This window comes from Helicoverpa armigera, chromosome 8 (assembly GCF_030705265.1).
Source record: "Helicoverpa armigera isolate CAAS_96S chromosome 8, ASM3070526v1, whole genome shotgun sequence".
NCBI classification, from domain to species: Eukaryota; Metazoa; Arthropoda; class Insecta; order Lepidoptera; family Noctuidae; genus Helicoverpa; species Helicoverpa armigera.
In genome coordinates this window covers 7,077,866-7,099,011 of record NC_087127.1, presented here as the reverse complement: position 1 = coordinate 7,099,011, position 21,146 = coordinate 7,077,866, and the positions used below count along the sequence as shown (strand labels likewise).

Here is a 21,146-nt window from a genome sequence, read left to right as displayed (position 1 = left end):
GTGTATATAGAAAACAAGAATGGTTCTTGCTTACCTCCATTCGCAAGTTACGCAATGGGAACTGTCGTATTATGATCGTATTATAATTGCTGGCTATTATGCCATCAATCCAAACGTGCTTCCTTCCCGATCACGAATTTCACCGGAGTCATGAGAAATGTCAGCGTATGTTATTCAAACATAGCGACTTGAGGATCTGAGATACTATCATAGTAAACCGGTTCGTGTACAGTAACTACTATTAGTCAGTTCGTTTGTTGACAGTGTACTTATTTCGGCTGACCATAAATGGTCAACGTAAATATTTAGTGAGTCGCCGTTTACGGATAATTACAGATTATTTGCTGAAGATAAATGTTGTTGAATTTAATTATTTACATTCCTTGGTGATTTATTTAGTTGTGACGTAGTAACTGTTTAGTAATCTGTGAGTCAATGTAACGATTATATCTATCTATCTAGTTAGGTTAAAGAACACATTAGAAATCTTACATAAGTGCTAAGTTAACAACGATGTCTAATGCGACATACATCAGTTACACGAGTGAATGATTGACTGATGGATGTCATTTAGTATCTCATTCTTCGCTTACTTACATCTGTCAGAGTTGTACTGATGCAGCTAGTTAAAATGCAACAATGATACAAGACCGAGACGGATATGATGTTACTTACTTAAAGATAATTATGTGAACAATATTAACAACGAAACACGTAAGAGACTAATGAGTGTGTGAAGCGAAAAGTTTGTTTATCTTTACAATGTCTGCTGCATATTATAGTACCGTTGTATTGAGATGCGAGGTCGTCACTAATTTGTTATGATCTAGAGATAAGTATAGTTCAATTTAGAGAAATCTAGAACATTGTTTTAATGAGAATCTCCTAAGTCATTGTTCAAAGAGGTTCTACTAGGTTATAAAACAACTTACATTGATGAGCCTCTGAAGCGTGGCTACGTAGGAGTTCTCGCTGTGTATGATGGCGGCCACCACATGCCGGCGCCGCAGCTGCACCGGCGACAGCGAGTCCGGCGGCGCGCCCAGCGACGGCGGCGGCACGCGCCCGCCTCGCACCTCGCCGCCGCATGAGAACAAGTCCTCCTCCAACTGAAAACGTCACACAAACCATGTACATCTCGTACCACATCACACAAAACACACATTTTATTTCCCCAATTCAATTCGCTTCAAGTTCCCGATGACGCTATCCGACACGCGTGTCTGTTAAATGCACAGAAATAACTTGTATGATTATTCAACTCGCGCGACCGTAACTCGCGTTTCGAGGACGCTTTCCGGCCGAAGCGTACAAATTCTCACAGGCCGAGAACAGTCGCCCTGCGGTCTAATCACGTCAGAAATCGCGTCATCAGAATCACTGTCTTTACTTATAAAACGTAAACGTCAAAAGTAACACCGGACCGACCACGTGACTTACGTTAAAACTTGTCATCGAATACTGAGCCTTGTCATGGAGAAGTCTCATGCAGGACGGACAAAACATGTTACGATAATGTCGAGACGCGTACTGGCATTGAATTAACTTTTGACATTTACGAATCACACGTTATTCACGTCGTCTCACTAAAAATAAACTGAAATAAGAAAATTACTATCGTGTACATGAATCCAATATGGTAGCTGACTGGTATCCACTCTGACATCATTATATCACATGTTAAAATAGATTATTTGTTTAGCGACTTAGACCTCCGTGAGGCGTGAGACGACGCGCACTACGATACACTCGTTACTGCGGTTTGTTGTTGACTGACTACTCAATGACCCGATCATGATTCATCTCAAATATACATAATTATGAATCATTTATACCATACTTTATAAATAATATAATGTTACATATTATACTAAGCAAATACTCGTTTAAAAGGACCATTGAACAACTGTGTATGGTATGGTATGTAATTCCAGAAATGTCACTGTCACGTCACTCAAGCTCGTTGCACTGGGATGTACTTATTGATACATCGACTTAAATGCATTCCTTGTATGTGCCATCATTGAATGAAGACCGGTCATTCATACAAACTGAATACTGAATAGTAAATACTCTATTATGAACTGTAGAGCTCCACCGGCTTTTACAAACAAATAGTTTACAAACTGTCTCATTTGTTTATTTATAGAAGAATGCTTTAGAGGTCCCGGAATCGATTCTGCTAGGACATTTTAAGACCGAATAGTGTTTCACCCGTGCTATACATATAAACTACCTAACTGCAAATATGTCTGAAGTATTGTAAGATATCAAGGCAAAAAAGTTGTCTGGTCTTAGAAAATTCGTCTTCTTTCGCAGAATTTCAAGCGACCTCCCTCAATATTTAATGAGTCAGCCCACAAGTGTTCTTTCTTTTCCTGTTACTATTGTATGTGTCTGAATGTGTGGAGCGGCAACTTTGCGGTTACAGGAATTTCAGGCGCCACAATCTTTACCGTTTTTTTAATCAAATAGAATGGGCTAAGAGTTTTCGTTTCACGTTATTAAGCGAGAATTCCAGAAAACGCCTCAAAAATCTTTTGAAGGGGGTAAAATGTAGATACAAACCTCGGGTAATTTGGGCATCTTGTCGGTCTCGTGTCCATGCATATCGTACTGATGCGAGGATCCCCTTCTCACGCTGAACCAGCGGGCCAGCCGTCCCCCTCCCTCGTCGTCGGGAGGGGGTGCAGGCGGCGCAGGAGTCGCTCCACCGCCGCTTCGCCATCGCTCGCACAGTTCGCGAGCTCGGCTCAGCGTGTTGCGTAACTGACCACTGCTCCTGAATCAATAAAACAACAATTATATTAGCATCCCTTCAAAGAAATGATATTTAAACTAAGATGTCTAATGTTCGTCTAGTGTAAAAAAGGAAAATTAACAGTATCTTTGCAGTCACTTGAAACTGGCCTCCAAATCAGCGTTATTATGACAATTGAAAAACGTGACCACAATGAATTTTATTGGCTAATGCTGTATTTGCACGGATATCGTCGTTGTAAGTGTTAATGTAAACGGTTGGAACGAATTCTAGCTAAGCTAAGTAGCTTTACAAAAAAATATTTTATACATTAGCTTCTTCACTCGATCATATTACAATTAATGAAGATCTTAGAAATCTTCGAGCGGAATTGCGGATGACAATTTCATTCGCACAGAACAGAACCTTAAGTAAGAGTTTTAACCTACTCTGTGATGTAATTTGAAGGATATGGACAATTAACTAACACGGAAGACGTGCATTTAATGATAGAAAACAATAATTACTGGTGAAACTTGTAATAGAAACTAGAGTTGAGCCGATGACTTTCTGTACCAGTATAATATTAGCTTCTGGCGTATTATCGTTAAGCTTTAGTTATATAACATATTTTTATTTACTATGCATAATTAAACGTAGCTATAAATAGGCTATAAAATAAATGCAATTACTTAGTAGGCACTTGAGCAACCGATTAATCGATATTCTTTAATGAATTTCCGCTGATCATTGAATGGGATCGAATCATCAATCAAAATATTACTGCTGGCATTGCGATTCAAATTAAGCTGACAGGAGATGAAACAATTGACAGACGACAATAAAACGACAATAGAGCAATTATTTAGGCTAAATACTATACAAAGAATAAGCTGAAGGTTAACACAACAGTGTAGCAATGGTTATAAAATATTTATTGAATGTTTTATGTATGAGTTGAAGTCGCGAATACATTAGAGCTTATTTGGTGTTGTGATGAAAGACTAAATATTGTCATTGCGGTTGCCTCACTCTGAGCAATCTGCGTAATGCAATTTTTATGACGGAGGTGTTGTCTTAGACGTAGGAAACGCTACTGCGAAGGTTTGTACAAACATACTGCTATTACCTTTCTTTATTCGTTATTGCGAAGTGGAACAAAAATAACACATTCCAAGGTCGCTCAGTTTCTCACAGCACAGTAAATAATAGAACATGCAATTGATGCAATAGACAATCTATGTTGTTTCTAGATAATAATTGCACAAACTCTTGTCTCTGTTTAATCAAAAGTAATCTAGGTAATGTGCTTTTTATTTTGTTTGATAGCACGTATAATAATTCGTCATGAGTATGGCCTAGTTATGAATTAACATGCATGGTACATTCGTGCTATTATGTATATTATGCAAAAGTAACTTTACCTTTCTGGTTATGTGTAAACAACCACAACGCTGTGTAACCAGCGTAAAAGTGTTTGGATTTGTTAATTTACAAGTTCCAGGATATTGAAGTAATTTCAGGGAAAATAATGGACAAGGAGCCTTTAATGTTGGTAGGTTTTTAACAAACAAATGCGATTTCCTATTTGTTCCAATTACCTTGACCACAGCGTAAACAATTAATATTGTAATTATATTCGTCCCTCTAATTTGCCACTACAAATGTGCGAATACAAATATGACACTTGAGTAACAAGTTTGGTTTTCACGAACGCCCGTGAGATTTCATCAAGTGGTTAAATGTAAAATCAACTAGCGTTTTGTTTCTGCTAATTGTGTATGTAACGACAGCCATTGCTTGATCCCAGGTCTCAGGGTTAAGTCTGTGTTAATCGAAGCCGTAGTTTGCTTACGAGTGTACAATTGTCATTCGATTCAATTAAATCGATTCGGCTTTTTGTTTGCAACTATTTGATCGTGATCTGATTGTACTCCTGTAATAAGTTAATTAAAAAATAAATCAACAGTCGCATATTTTTCATGTATTGTTGTTGCAACGCTATGCAAAATAACAAAGCAAACATAATTCGATATTACATTAATTTACTTGGTTTTTAAGATCAAGGTATGCCTTGATCGGTATTTTCAGTGGCAAGGTAAAAAGCATTAATCTAATTTTAAATTAATTAACATTGTCTTTGACCATATCACGTTAAATCACAAAGAATCGAAGCTTAAGATAAATGATCACATATTTCCTAGTTCTTACATAATGCAGTTATGCATTAGGTCTGCAAGGTTAAAGTATCTAAGTCATAATTACACAGATAAATCATAATAATCAGCTTCACAAGTCACAACTGTCGATTGCCATATGAACTATAAACAAATATTGTGAATAATTGCTAATTAGACTCCTGCGCATTTGGTGCGAAAGGTCGAGCATTGTGCAACAGCCTTTGTTCTGACAATTGTTTAGTCAAGTATTTGTGTTTACTGGACAATAAAGTATGGTATATAAGTAGGTATAAAGTAAGATAGACGACGCACTGTCTGCAACCAAGCAGCTTATCTGTTGCAATGACCCGTGTCATTATTACTAACTGCAGCTGAACAATATGTTATGTATTTATGCAGTTAACGCGATAAACCGCAAGCAAAATCGCAATTATATTCGTTTGATTTTATTAAATAATGTTTATAAATGTCTTCGGACAATGAACGATGATCGTGTGGTAACCGCAAAAATATTTAGCATTGATAAAATCAATGAGGTGCGTCACCTTTTGGTCAATCATTCACGAATAGTAAGAAAAGGTTTTTGAAGAAGCATTTTAAGAGGGAATCTCAAAAACTTTTCAGTTATATTATCATTTCCTATAAATACGGCCCAGTTTAGCATCAAGACAATTTTAAGATACAGTAGGTCTTCCATTTTCATGTTTGTTCAGTATGCCATCTACATATCCATTAGGTTAATCATGATTTAATTAAGATAGCAATCTCAAGACGAAACAAGCACAGCTGCATAAAAACTGCACAAACTCAAATGAATCTACATAATTACTTACATATTATACATTCAGAGAGAAGAAAAAAACTGTAAAATATAAATGTATCAGGTGTTTATTATCGCAAACATTATAAGTGAGGGAAACGAGTTAATGTTGTGCTCTCAGGTGGCGCGCACGCAACTTGACTCGAAGCATGATATGGATCGGAAAGCAGACATTAGCTATGAGCTGGGATAGTGATAGAAAAAAGTCTACACAACTTAAAGTGCGTTAATAACTCCACCGCAATATCGGTGAGCTATTGAGATTTCCTCATAATTGATCCATACATATACAGGTATCTGTGGAGAGCTAAGAGAGAGGCCTATGTTCAGCAATGGATGTTCTATGGCTGAGGTGATGAATACTTCCATAAACTGAGGTTCTCAGCTAAAGTAATAAACTATCATACAATTTCGTAAGTTGGATTTTAGCACACAACTAAGAAGCAAGGTTGTTTTAATTAGTTAGGAGACAATTAACTAAGCTTGTCTACAATTTATTGTCTAATTCGTCGTCTCACGACATGTAATGAATGATTTGGACCTATTTTGGTCTTGTCAAAACTAGAAACATAAACTACTAAGATCAGAAAGTAAAATAGACTGGACTCGCGTGGTCGCATTTTCTCAGCCCGTTTACAAAAGAGTGGCTCAATAGATTCCACACAAAAAGCAGAGTAAGATACCCAATAAGACCATAGAATAGAATGTTGTTAACATAGTGACATAAAAACTGCACTTGTTATTGGCAGTTATCCAAAAACAGAACTTTTCTGGCTGGCACTAACACTTTCGGATACAAGAGAAATGTAGGTTAACGTTTCAATTTCTTAAACCTTATTCGAGTATGTACTTCAATGGTCAAAATTTTTAAAAATTCATATTTACTCTTTAATGTACAGGGAGTACATGAGAACATAGAAATAATTAAGGCCTTATAATCCTTGTGTAACAAAAATACTGCACATTTTCCAAAAAACTGTAAATTAACAACAGTGACCTTTCCAGTTCATGAAACACTAGATCTAAAAAAGTAATTTCCTTCATAATACATCACGAGTTGTAAAGCTAACAGGCATTTGACCTCAATTAGAGAAAATAAAAACTCTAGCCAATGACAAAACAATCAATGATAATGAATTGCTACAGATTGTTCAGCCGCCTGAAAGTTTACTTTATTACAGCGTTTGATCACTATCTACAGTTAATAACTGTTATTTTGACTAATCAAAAGCTATTGTGGTGAGGTTGATATGCTGTTATATCTGAACAAGTGCTGAATTAATTACTCAATCAGGAATTATTACTTCCGTTAATATTTTGGTGATTATATCACTTCGTTATAAAATATTTTCGGAAGTGGTTTTAAGATGATCACTTTTACTATAAGCATTAATTTAATAATACAAAATAAAAAACTAATAGTATTTCAGTAATTTTAGAAATAAGAGAGCTCTTAAAATACCAATCATGATGATAAGATTCCCTAGTATTTACAAGATTTATAAAATGTACTACAGCGCCTAAGATAAAACAGATAACATTACAATACAGACGGCTTGCAAACAGTTTGCTCAACACATACGAATATTTTCTGGAATAGTATAACAATTGTAAAATAATTATTTATTACGAATAACACTTTCTATTTTTAGCCAATTTCACCAAAACAAGTACAGGAAAATCCAACCACGACTGTTTTCAGTGACTACTCTTGAATATTCCAGTTTAAATGAAGTGAATCAAATAATTACTGACACAATGCGGGTCAGGATGACTCAGTACAAAATAGATTGTCACTTGGAGCTGGTATTATAATCAACACCAATGCAAAATCATCAGTCCTTGACATTATTTTTAAACTTATCTGCATATACGCAAACAGAATGTCACAAGTCAACCGTTTATCCTCTAAATATAGACAGCTTCGACAAAACTGTTTAAATATGAATATCTTTAAGGGTTAAAGGTGTTTTTAGTACGCATCTTTAATTTGTAACACTGATTTTCTTTTTGTCCAGAGCATGTCTTTTGGCTGAATCGACAAAAGTAGACTATTTGAAAAAGTTACTACGGATATAGCTTTGGACAGGCATAATTGTTTGGTTTTTGACAATCTTAAAATACGCCATCGGGTGTGATAATAGCCATATTTGCGATCTTTGCGAAAATCCAGAACGGAATGCTAAGTGTGAATACCCACGTAAACTGTGGTCCGAAGAAAGATAGTTCTTGAATCCTTTAGCCCTACATGCGTATTGCGTAGCTAGCGCATATGTTGTTATGACTAAGAGTACTACTAGTGACCCATTTCTCACAATCAAGTCTAGCATCTTATACGAGATGTTTATTAGCGTTCCCAGAAAGGAAGGAGATACTGAAGAAACATGTGCTATAGAATAAAACAAGGCATTATACACGAGTTTGTTTTAAAACTGTTTCGAGAGAATTTTCCATTTTATGTCGAGGGAAGCAATAGTGGTTTTATTTTTGTAATGATATTTGGGAGGTAGAAATGCTGCAGTATTTTACCACTTAAAGACTTGCAAAATTCATTCAAGTGTAAGAACATTTTATAAGCGATTGGCTCTTGAACTGAATGACAATAGACGGTATCCGTTAAAGCGTGAATGATTATTTTGTCGGGAGGCAGTGCCCTCTGTTGGCCCCTGGAGTTTGAACACAGGAAATTCGTGTTAATTGGCCGAGCGCCGCTCGCTAATTGTCGAGCGAGACTGGACCACACCGCGGAACGACGGGAAGTCGCATGCGCCAACTGTCAACATTGCGCATGCGCGTCTTTATGCCCTTTCATCATAAATGATAGTGCACCCCGTTTATGAGTTCCTAGTACTTGATAAAACTAATTAGTACCTATTAACAAAGCAATTGGAGAGGAATCATCATTCATAATGTTCTTTTCTGTCAATTTATTTCAATGCACATTATTTCTCATAAGTATGCACTAACATTTTGCAAGGAACACTAATTGATAGTTTAATGCGTTCCATTTTCGATACAGCCACCTTCTTAAATGTGGGAATTGGATCTAATTCTGGAAGTACGATCAATCACACTTATTTCTGACACCACTAAACGTCTTTCTGCTTGTAGCCACACAATCTGTACATGTGTAACATACGTGATACTAAACTTTGTATTACTACTGGCAGAATCGATTTAATACATCATAATAATTAATATTGCAATAGATCATTTTATTGCAGCTACAGCATTAACTGTAATGTTTATTGCTTTGCGCCGTTTTAACTATACAAGTTAACACAACATTAAATTGATGATCATTTTGTTTCTGTTTGACAAAGGCAAAAGGAGTCCTAGAACTTTTAAGATTAGTCATACAAAGACAAGGCATCTAATCAAGATAATGACGCAAACATATCCTACATAGTGAGAGCGTCTAAAGGTGTAAAGGATCCCACATAACACAAAACTTTGAATAATAAGAACAGTATGTCCGGAGTGAATACCGATACAAAAGAAACCGGATAGGTGGTGTAAAAAAACAATGGTTCGTTACCTGGAGTCCAGGGTCGAGTTGAGCCGCTGTGAGCGCCGGAGCGGTGTATTCCGCACGGCGCTCACTGGCTCCTCCCAACTGCCGCCAGCTGACCGATGCTCACCTGATAGAGAATACAACACATTAATATCCTGATTTGATGAATTACAAAAGTTAGAAAACAAAAGAAAAAAAATAAATGCTAAGATAAGTGTCTAGGGGAAGGGTTAAGGATTGGAGGAATTGCAGGATGCATTCTTTTAAAAACTAAACATGTAGCACTATTTCGGGGCGCTAGCAGGGTTCGAGGAATGTTAAGCAATATAAAGGGAACGCTGTACTATATTCTTATTATAATGTCAGCATTGTTTAAATCAATAACTCAAACAATGTCGGTCAAAACATGATTAGGTTTCCAAGAAATTTGGAAATCTGGAACTCGTTATAACATTAAGTAACTACCAAGCAGTTCGTTTGTCGCACATCATAAACTACTGGAGATAAACTTTACTATTTTCTTATCTAACTGTCGGACAGTCTCGAAGAGGCATGGTAACGTATACTGTTGTAACTCGTGCGTATAAATATTGTGTTAACCTTGAATTAGTGAAGTCTTGTAATTGAATGATAAGAACAAAAAAATTGGTAGTTACATACGGGTCCTAATTTCCATAGATAATACAATTATTATGTACGAAGCAATACCGAATTTGGAATAAATAGACAGCGAAACATTCTAAATTGCAAAGCGAATGTGTGATTCTTTTTTTAAGAACAAAAAAATTGACGCAACATCAATTTGGCAAGCTTAATTCAGCATGAAAAGCAAAATGGAGAAACATACGAAGGAATATGTACGTTGAGAGCATCCTTTCGGAGTTATATCGGATCGGCTCCATAAGTCGAAACGCTGATTAATTGGATTAGAGGCCTTGAACGCGAGTGTAGGCTGCTGAGGCGACCACGTTTTGTAAATACGCCCAAGTCGTTTCTAACACGAGACTTAAAAGACGTTAAAACTTCTGCATATGAATGTATTTCAAACGAGACCATGATGAATTGAAAACTAATAACTAGCGTAACTACCTACTTAGCCTGTGCTTCTTTATCAACTTGTGTTTAATTTTAGTTATTTTATCACACTTTCTTGCATTCTTCGTGTCACCATACCGGTACATATCCATCACAGCACACGTTACGTAATTGCGCCCTCTATTGCGAGATCAAGGTTCTCGAAATAATATCACGGTAGTTAACACTGCACAGTGGGTTTATAAAACATATTGATTATGTAAATATTACAACGAATGAGTATTTAATTGGCTAATTTAAATCACAATAAACACAATTAACGTCGGCCACGTGTCGACATCGCGATGTTTGATCACATACTAAGCGAGAAGTTCTCAATGAGCTGATGGTGTTCACTGTTCAACGAGTGATAGTAAGTTATTTGTTAACAACCGCAGCGGTCCGCGGTCCGCAGGGTCCAGCACTGACCAGGGTTGACGACCCGTTAACGGTCGTTAATGGCTATTAAATTATATTTACTCAGTTTGTTGATGCTTTTGTATGGTGGTTATTGTTTTATCCATACAGCCGGTATTAGATTAGCAAATTAACATAACAAACTAGTTCTGTGACCGACTGACGGGCATACCGACATTTACAACAGTCCATTCATATGTAACGAAATTAGGAGATGAGATCATTAAGGTGGTTTGTTTATACTTTGATATAATACGTGGTCCGAGGGTTTCGCGATTTGAAGTAACTGGTTTGTATAATGATTATGGGGAGAGAAACAATTATTTTGTAACATGTTTATACTCCAAACTTTGTGGCCAACTAGAATTTAGAGTAGTCGCAATAATAAATTCGTGTCCGTTTGCAGAAGCAACCCTGTCTTCAGTTTCTGTTATCGTCATGAACGAATTTAAGACGTCTACATCCTGAACATTGTTGACCCCTACTGTTAGATACTACAATGACGGGGTGAGAGATAAATCAAATTGACAGGCAAAGATAGCATTAAAGACCAAATCATGACTTAAATGGGCTATTGTAATTACAATTGTAATGTTTTAGACCTATATTTTACTGAGCAATCATTTAATTGGTACAATTTTGTAAATAATCTTTAAAAAGTACAAAATCTTGCTAAAATATTAAAGATCGAAGCCAGCATAGCTACACCTATGGTCTAAAAGAAACACGCGGAACACTGTTACTATCATACCTATTGATTTAACAAAAGACGTTCAAGCGTAGTAGACGCAGACTTCTAACGCTATGTTCGCAAACATTTCGCCTGTATTTTGTGAATAAATAATTTCTTTATTATACGCAGATATCAACTGACCGACTTTGAATCCAGGCCGAGATTACAGTTCTTCAATATGTGTTTCGGTCAAATTAGAATAATGTTCGAGAATCAGCGTCGTTCAGGCGGAACACGAGCACGTCTATACTACATCTTAGACAATTTAAGACTAGACATTTTAGGCAAGTTACTAATAAAGCACAGAGATACAGAAATCGGAACAATAGTAACTGGGTGGAAACCGATAACCTCATTAGATGGGATAATCTGATGCAGGTAAATGTAAATAGCGAAATAGCAGGTCCATAACAAGATTCGATTTATGTTCGGTCAGCATAATCTGAGTATCGCAGTGGGTCGAGAATGGTGAGATCTGAGAAGCCGCGCCGCGCCCCGTCAGTCAGCCTCATTGTTAGGCCGCCTAGATATTATGATTCATACGACCATATTACCTACAAGTTTCAGATAAGAGTGAAGCAAATAGGGCGTTGCAGCCGACCGATCAAGCCGACTATTATGTGCTTGACATAATTTCTGACGCATGGTGTGCATATGAGGGAACATTCTAATGCACATCTCCTTGGTCATTATCCTATATTGTTTGTTTGACGTCAATTAAAGGAGTCATTGGGCTCTTAGTCAGTAAATTACACATAACAATATCAATTCGGTTTAGTAATTAAGGTAATTTCAATTGTGGTTTTCTGGAATATATTTCCATGTTAAAACGGAAATATGACTAGACTAGCCTGCATCAAACAATGAATATGTCCCACTTGCGTGCACTGAATTTAAAGACACGACAATGATTAGCTGCGACCAATTGTGTCTCGAATTTGTCCAACTACCGCAACAAGTAGATAAGGGCAATGGGTTGATAGGAATTGTTCAATTACGTTTATTCAGATGGTTAAGAATGTCACTTACAATATTGTTCGGAGGCGATGTCGCCACACATGGGCCCCGGCTGGCGACACCTACCATGCTAACGGTGCCATCGCATAATCACGGACCAAGTAGATTGAGCTGTTCGTGATTAACGTCGATTATAATTCTAGGTTAAATATGTTTGACGAATCATTTCGCAGGTTTATCTGGGTAATAGTGCATGTCGCTGACTTTTTTATAATTTGGACCCGTTATAAGTGCAAATTAATGTAAAGCGGCTTTTGATTGTCTTTAATACGCGTATGATATTTAGATTTCCTTGTTCGTGGGAATAACTACAATCGGAACTTTTCGATACAGGTTATCAGAAAGTGTGTATTCCATAAACTAGGTTGTTGATAACGGAATGTAAATACTACTATAGTGGACTCTGTGTGCAGTTATTTAATAGGTTCCAGATTCAGAAGTTTGGTGACCACTTCTGCTCCTACAATTTTTTTGGGTTTATTTTCGTCAAGTAAGAAATTGTACTGGTTCGTGGGTTAATTTGCAAGTACAATCAGTGGGTATGTGTGCAACGGCCAAACAAACAGATATTACCACAAACTGAAATAGAAACTTAATTTCAGACGGCGATATCCTTGGAGGAAAACGTAATACGTATGAAATCATCCAGACAAAACTTTACATACTAAACGTGGAATTGCATTACCAATCGGTTTCAGCGGCTCTTCTATCACCGGACATAGCTTCACTTTGTTTACGACGATTACCAACGTAAACTGCATTGTCGCACAGAACCGGCGCACACACAAAAACAACACAACTTTCTCACATAACTTCTACAAATTAATAAATGCATCGTTCGCAACGTGCACCGTACTGCACAGTCCCTTCAAAACTAACCCGGATTAACATAATTGGTGCTTGCGGCAATTGCCGAGCCTACCACTCCGCCATGTTGAAAAATTAATACTAACATTGGCTTATGTCCAGCAATTATTATTATCAAGCCACGCAAACAAAGCTAATTGTAAATATGTGCGCCTCCCGCATCAATTGAGCGCATCGACGGCGGCAACGGGGGAACTTTCAGTGACAGAAATAAACACAATTGTTACTATTTGTAGAAATGGCGAGTTCAGAAGGGAATATTAATCGTTAGGACACAGTAAAGAGATCGCTGACATTGTCGCAACCATTCCTTTTTCATGGTATTTGAATATTTATTGCAACAATAGCCGTTAATGCCCATCATCCTGTCACTTTCCTACAAAAAGACGTCACAAATGGTAATTTTGGGAGCGGGCTTTTTGCATGTCGATTTATTACGAGAACAGCATTTTGTTTGTGAGCTGATTCAATATGGTAAATTACCATTAATGTGACACATAACTAGGAATAGGATAACCGCATATAAGGAAATGAAGGGTCTGGTTTCATTAATGAAACTGTGTAATTCAACTGCATGATCTCTGAAAGGAACAGGCTTTACTTATACTCACACGTTAAACGCACAGAAAATAATCAGAATATGGTAAGCAAGGTTAGACTGTCTATGAAAAAGTGTGGGATATATGTGAACTTTGAACATTTGAAGCGATTGAAGTTGATATTTACATAAAGTGTTTGCAGATGCTTGCTTTTAGAAGTGTCATAGTCCTCGATGTTTGTATGAGTATATTGCGTCAGCCAGGCGAGTTCAAGGGTAATTTCAGTCAGATGGCATGCGATTGACGAACGTCTCATTATTGCATTTACATTACACAGACAGTTCATAATAATGCATACCACACGCTGAGAAGATATTCAAGACATGTAATAACACATAATAACTGAGTATAAATATTGCAGAACCGTTCGTGTATGACAAATTGCTGGGCCTTTGCAACAAGACACATGAATTAATACGAATGCATATCAAATAATCAAGACGTATGCAATCAAATGGTCGTGCCAGCGAACAACACACCGAACAGTGACGCAGTACGCAGAGACCAGTCCAAAAATACATAAAAGCATATTGCAATGAGGCCAATGAATCTATGGCGATTGGCGAGCCCGGCGCTAGACTGATTAATCAATGTATAAGTTTGACTGACGACCGACGCTATTAAATCAACATTATTGATCTAAATATATTTCCATATAAGCATGTGCATCTAGCGCTATAAGGCATAATCGCTGAGGTCTAGACATCGTGGAAGATTCTATGCATATTCAAGGGTTCTAAAATGTAACATCAAGTCTAAAATGAGATGCGATCGCTGTCTGAGCAAGAGGCATGAGTCAGCCACTGGCTTACGTTTAGCAGCATAAACACAACGACGGATAAAAAGTGTCGGGATATTTTGATAACATAATAATACATAATCTATGACAACAATGTCTCTAGTGCTTATCGATATCACATCAGGCTTAGCCGCAACACCAATCTATGATACTCACTAGACAAAATGGAATGCAGCCATGTTGTAGCATTTGTTCCCCTAGGAAAATTAACACAATAGAATATAATAACAACGCATTGTAATAATTAGCAACAAATTACATTCATGTTATCCAATGCTGGCTGGACTTGTGTTTTTCAATCTTGGTTGCCACACATTTTACGATCATGGATTATTTGAACAACAACTTTCGTGCGTAAACAGTGTAAACAGACAGACTGATCCGAAGCCAACTGCAATTTGCAGTGCGCGCAATTGCACTTATCGAGAACAATAACAACAATGATGATCAACAATTGACTTTAGAGTTTGTTCGCATTAAGGTTGGTCATAAGCTTATTCTGGGACACATACAGTTATTGCTGTTCATACGTCAACAGCAGTAGTGCAGCAGATAGGGCACTTTCTTCGTGTTCCACTAGAGATCAAACAAAGACACTCGTTGGTTACGCAAATTGCTTAGTAGGTACTACAGTGTACGTTGGTGTAGTGTAAACCTAGCTCAAAGTTGATAACAGATAATGCCTGTATACTTAAAACGTTACGGTTAATATGAGTGGGTGTTACTTACATTTAATGAGCACGACCGAGTCGTGGGGCTCGCACTGCACCTGGGTGGCGTTCATGGCCAGCAGCCCAACGCTGCCCGCCCCGCCACCCGCGCCGCTCGCCTCTCTGTACACACAGTAATCACAACATTAATAAAAGCAGCTTGTATGTATTTCCCTAAGGGCGAAGACATAATGACCCCTTTGGCTATCAGCTCTCCGTAATATCCCAGGGAATTTACTAACAGAAAAACACGATTAGTCCCGTCTAGAAAAGCGAAGTTTCTTCATCGGCTGCACTTGGACCAATGCTGTTACTATCAATTCAGCATCTTAAAAATTCTCTGGGGAGTACAGCCATATTTGGTGGATGACATTCTTATACTTTGGGGTCAACCACTTCACCACCAACTGTTTTTCAACAGTGCTTCTAGCTGCCTTACTCTTTTTTTAGATACTTTACAAACACCCTTACAATTTTTGACGCAGATAGATCGTTAGGCTTCTATACTCTCGACACCTGAATCTGTTAATTTTTGTAGAGCAATGGAGCAGTGCATGTTTTTATTGCTTATCATCACTATGAGTAGTGATTACGTTGTTACGTAACAAGGCCGTCTGTTTCACAAGTATTGCGGTTGCAATTACTGCGCTGCGCTAGGTTTTAGATTGACAGCAGGAAAAAGTGAACAGAAAGTGGGCATTTTATTGTTAATTAACCGATAAAAGTAACCAATCATGCATGTGATAACGTAGAACAATTAATATAGGTTCTGTCGAGAAAGATAATAAGATACATTACAGAATTCATCACGTACATCTTGATTATTTTAAATCATAATTGATAAGACCTTCATTTATTGCTCAATTGGATGCCACAGCCAATTCATCTGAAATCCTACAAGGACATCAAAAGGTCATAAAGATAATATCTTGTAATCTTCTCGATTACAATAATCTTCAGCCGAGAGAGTGGGTAAGTTATTACATTGAAGATTTATTTCTTTAAGACTCATATTAGCTAAGCCGTCAAAGGCTAATTTCAGATAATTGGGAACCACCAAAAGTTGATGATTTTGTATTCTTCTAGCACCAAACCAGGTTTTCTATTACTGAAGTCTTTATATGACAGTTATTGAGAACTGTTTGTGGCTTGCCAGTTTTAGGGTGCTGTTGGACTTGTCGCGGAAATGTTAGTTAGCGCCTTGTAAATTAGGAACTTTAATTACGGACTAAGGGCTAGCTAAGTACTAATTCGCGTAATTTATCCTACCGTGTGGTCTGTATCTCCGAATAAATATTCATTTTCATCAAAGTTATGGGTGTTTGAACTTGGCTATTACAATACTACGAGCAAAATGCGGTTGACGATGATGTCACCGTCATCAAGCTTGGATGGCGGATGTGTAATTGCAGCATGCCGTCATCACCGCATAAACGGACAAACTACCAATGTACCTGAATAACCCATATCAACTCCATACAAAAATTAACAAGGTGGTTTCTATTTTAATCTCGAATCATTATAATCGCTATAGGTTCCCATAAAAACAATTGCAAGAGCGATGCACTAATAACTAAGCTAATGTTGACTGCTAAGCGTTAGTCATCAGAACTAGGTACTCCCGACCAGAACAAAGGAATTAAACATTGCGGCTGTATAAACTAGGAGAATTAACAGATGTACTTCTATAGGTGGCTTGTTGAGAAATCTTTAACAACTCCATACAGAACTTGGTTCTTGGTGCATTGAATAAAAAAAAACGGTACCATAATTTTTGAATAGCTCGTGAAAATTCCGATGGCGCATATCGAATTCACGAGTGATTTAAATCCAATTCAATTTTACAAACTTATGAATTTCGCACTTTCAGATTTCTGAATTCGAAAACTCATAACTCATTGGGAGCATGACGTTTTAAAAGATTTTACTTCTTTCGTTTTTTCACAGTCATGTTTACATGTGATCGGTTTACACTTTAGAATGGTAACATTTTATAAGTTTTGTTTACGGTACATAATGTGTATTTATGGTACATTATGGCGATAACTTATTAACAATAGTTTTACCATATCAACTGCCTAGATTTACATATAATTGAGTAATTAGATTAATGTATGAAAGAATACACCGGCAAGGTACTTTTGAGGGTCAAAGATCAAAAAGTCTTACAAGTGACAGCTTGCTTCATAGGCATAATATCATCCTTATTATTTTTAGACTGGCTACTACAGTGAACGCATAGTAACAAATAAGTACTATCCTAGATTACAGGAAAAGTGATACCGAGTCACGTTTTGCAAGAACGTAATAAGTGAAATTGGATCTTTTACACCTCAGATAGTAGAAGCAACTCTTCACTAGCTAGACAATATTATAAAACAAAAAAAATTGATAACAAAAATTGGTATAATTTACTTTAATTGCTACTATTTGATCTTGTGGTTTTGATTAGGCTTTGCTATCATTTCTGTCCTTCGCTTCAGTCTTTTAAGAGTGGTCTTGTCTTAAGATCTACTGTAAAGTTAGTTCAAAAACTTTGCCATAGCAAACATCTGCCTGAAGATTCTTTATGCATATAAATGTATGAGAATTGAAAAGAAATTATTTAATTAATTATTTTGGATTAATTAGAATTGAGTCTCTTCTTCATGGCTGAACATGAAAGTTAACTTAATACCAAACTATTATCAAACATTTAAATTTTGTTCAGATTTTGGCAACCTGAGAACCAAAACAGAATAGTTTCGAAATGTTTTTTATACATACAGAACTTTATTAACTAGGAGTTGTGCAAAGAATATATTAATACATACTACTAAGGTACCAAAAAGTCAAATCTTTTATTTAATTTAGTCCTTTACAAGCACTTTAGAACGTCAAAAATATGACTACATGTGATTCTAGTTGCCCATTCCAAAAGTAGCTTCCTATGGAGAAGAACGGGCAAGAAACTCCATGAGTACTCCCATGAGAAACTCCAAGTACCAAACCAAAGCTCAATATTGAAATCGAAACCATACATACCTTAACTTATTGCAGTCTGACCCAAAAAGCCTTCTTTATCATTTCTAATTAAATAAAGTCTTGGTACAGTATCATGTTACATATTTAAATTTTTGTCACAACACAACTGCAAGTAAGATTGATTGGCAATATTAAAATTTCATTCAAACTGTGCTTCATTACAGCCAGACTGATGATTGATGACAGAAATTATTACGTTAAAAAAATATCCAGCTTTATACGTTCAATGCAAGCAGTCCACAGAGTCATTAATAAATAAAAAAAATGCATAAAAATATTGTTCTAATGTTACTGGCTAGTATAATAGGCATTAAGAAAAACAATGACATTGTTGCATACTTGTTGTATGCTGAAGAGAATCTCAGAATATGTATGTGGATTTAAGCATGTCATTCATTCATTGTCTTTGTATGCATAGTTTAACAACAAACATGCACTGTGAAAACATGAAGATTCCAAGATGCTTAGAAATCTTAACAATGGTACTTTCTCAGTAAAAGTAATAACTACTACTCAGTTAAGTAGGTAATTCTGCAGTTTTAATTGCATATTTTATTTTGATTTTATTTATTATTTATATTAAATAAAACTATTTTGTTGTTGAAAATCTGGGAATTGTATGTTATTTGGGGTGGTTCTTTAAGTAGGAAAGGAAATGACTAAAATTATATTCTCAAAGATATCCATTCTAATATAATAAAGAAGAAACAGTTTTGTTAACTAGACTCTATCCCAAGTAACATATTTTGGCTTAAAGACTATATTTTGTCCAGGTACTGGAAGAAGTTCTTTTGGTGAAACCTCAGAAAACAGCAGGTCATGATTATGCTGTCCGTAATATCAAAAACATCACGATATTGATAACCAGAGCAACTGAAAAGTTTATTTATGTCACCGTAAGATTACAAACATCGTTAGATTACAATCTATCTCGAGAGATTGTAAACTGTCGAATTATTGTGAACCGTAACATCTGATTGCAATTTAACGCATTGTTTTTCGCTTTATTGTAATCTATCGATGACAAATTGTCAAATTGTCAACTGTCCGAAAGCTCTCCCTGATTGGTCAGTCTTTTTGTAAGATCGACCAATAATCCGTTCTGTTCCCATGGAGTTCCCGTAGAGTTAGGAATGAAATAGAGGTGTCAGTTAAATAAAATAAATGCTCTTCAAAAATTCTTCAAGTATTTATTATTTAGTACGAGTATTTAAATTATATTCCTGACATATGGAGAGAACCAATTGTAACGAAATATTTATTCTTCAAACACAAATTGAAATTGGAAACATATTGATTTCTGACACTTACGCGAATATTAGACATTTAAATAAAACTACTTTTACGGATTTCATCGCGGTTATATTATATTATTTAATCCCGACGTTTAAAATCGACCGCGATAAAATCCGTAAAAGTAGTTTTATTTAAATGAAATTGGAAAATTATAAGAAACTTTTATAAAAAAAAAACAAAACAATTAGGTAGTTTGTCTTCAAACACAAATTCATTCCTAACTCTACGGGAACTCCATGGCAACAGAACGGCTGGTCGTGATTGGTCGATCTTACAAAAAGACTGACCAATCAGGGAGAGCTTTCGGACTGTTGACAATTTGACAATTTCTCATCGATAGATTATAATATAGCGAAAAATAATGCGTTAAATTGCAATCAGATGTTACGTGTTCACAATAATTCGACAGTTTACAATCTCTCGAGATAGATTGTAATCTAACGATGTTTGTAATCTTACGGTGACATTTACATTTAAACAGGGATGTAGGTCATGCCATGTGGATAACTACGGATAGCATTACAAAATTATACATCAAAAATCAATATCTGTAACATTACAAAGATTACATATTACATAAAAACTTTCATAACCACATACTTATCTTCTGATCTAAAACTATTAGGTTTTTGACTAACATTTACTCAACTTTTTAATAAGATAACTAACGAAGTAACACCTACGAAACCACCAAAACATTTGTCTATGGTTCTTTTAGTCAGGATGAAAGAAAAAAAAGCAAAATACAAATAACAAGGAGGGTGTATATGGGAACATGTGGACTGATAATAAAAGTGTAACAGAAATAGATTATGGTTGTAGTGGCTTATCAAATGTTACTAAGCTCTCAAGTGTTACTTGATGACAGAAGAAGGTGGCAGAGTGGCTCAGAATCAAATGAACTGGGTGGTCCATTCTATAATGCGGGGAAATGAAATATATTTGCATAGTTAAATAATATTATCATTTACATGATTGATACAGAGTGCAATGAATATTAATTGTTTTATTATCTAATAGAGTTCTGTTTTGTAGTGATTATTTTACCAAATGGTTTTTTTCCTCATGAATTTGTGGCATTTTAGGGAATGATTTCTGGTTCCATGTAATTTGTTTTTATTGTCTAGTACACAGCCACATTAATCATTGGTCTCATATTAAATTCTCTGGGTATGGAAAGTACTTCCCTTAGCAAGCAGATTAAAAATGGGAAACATCTAGTTAGTGTTAAATAAAGGAGAAAGTTATCTATTTACCTAGCTATGTAGAAGTAAATAAGATGAATCCTACTGTTTCATTAGGATCCTAATGGAGCAATTTTTGACACATGGATAAAACGTTAACATATTAGGCAGA

The 21,146-nt window shown here is 36.1% G+C and overlaps 1 protein-coding gene across 6 annotated transcripts in view; it reads right to left on the bottom strand.

The window, feature by feature from the left end:
* LOC110375901 (uncharacterized protein) overlaps window positions 1–21,146 on the bottom strand; it is a 34,227-nt gene that overhangs the window by 11,901 nt on the left and 1,180 nt on the right. The window contains exons 1-5 of one of the 6 annotated variants that reach the window (XM_049838474.2): window positions 15,490–15,593; window positions 14,917–14,957; window positions 9,279–9,381; window positions 2,569–2,782; window positions 933–1,109 (exon numbers count right to left, since the gene is read on the bottom strand). In XM_049838474.2, the coding sequence (XP_049694431.2) occupies window positions 933–1,109; window positions 2,569–2,782; window positions 9,279–9,381; window positions 14,917–14,957; window positions 15,490–15,491 (537 nt within the window). In that variant the 5' untranslated portion in view covers window positions 15,492–15,593. The other 5 variants (XM_049838473.2, XM_049838472.2, XM_049838471.2 and 2 more) reach the window with 5 other exon arrangements.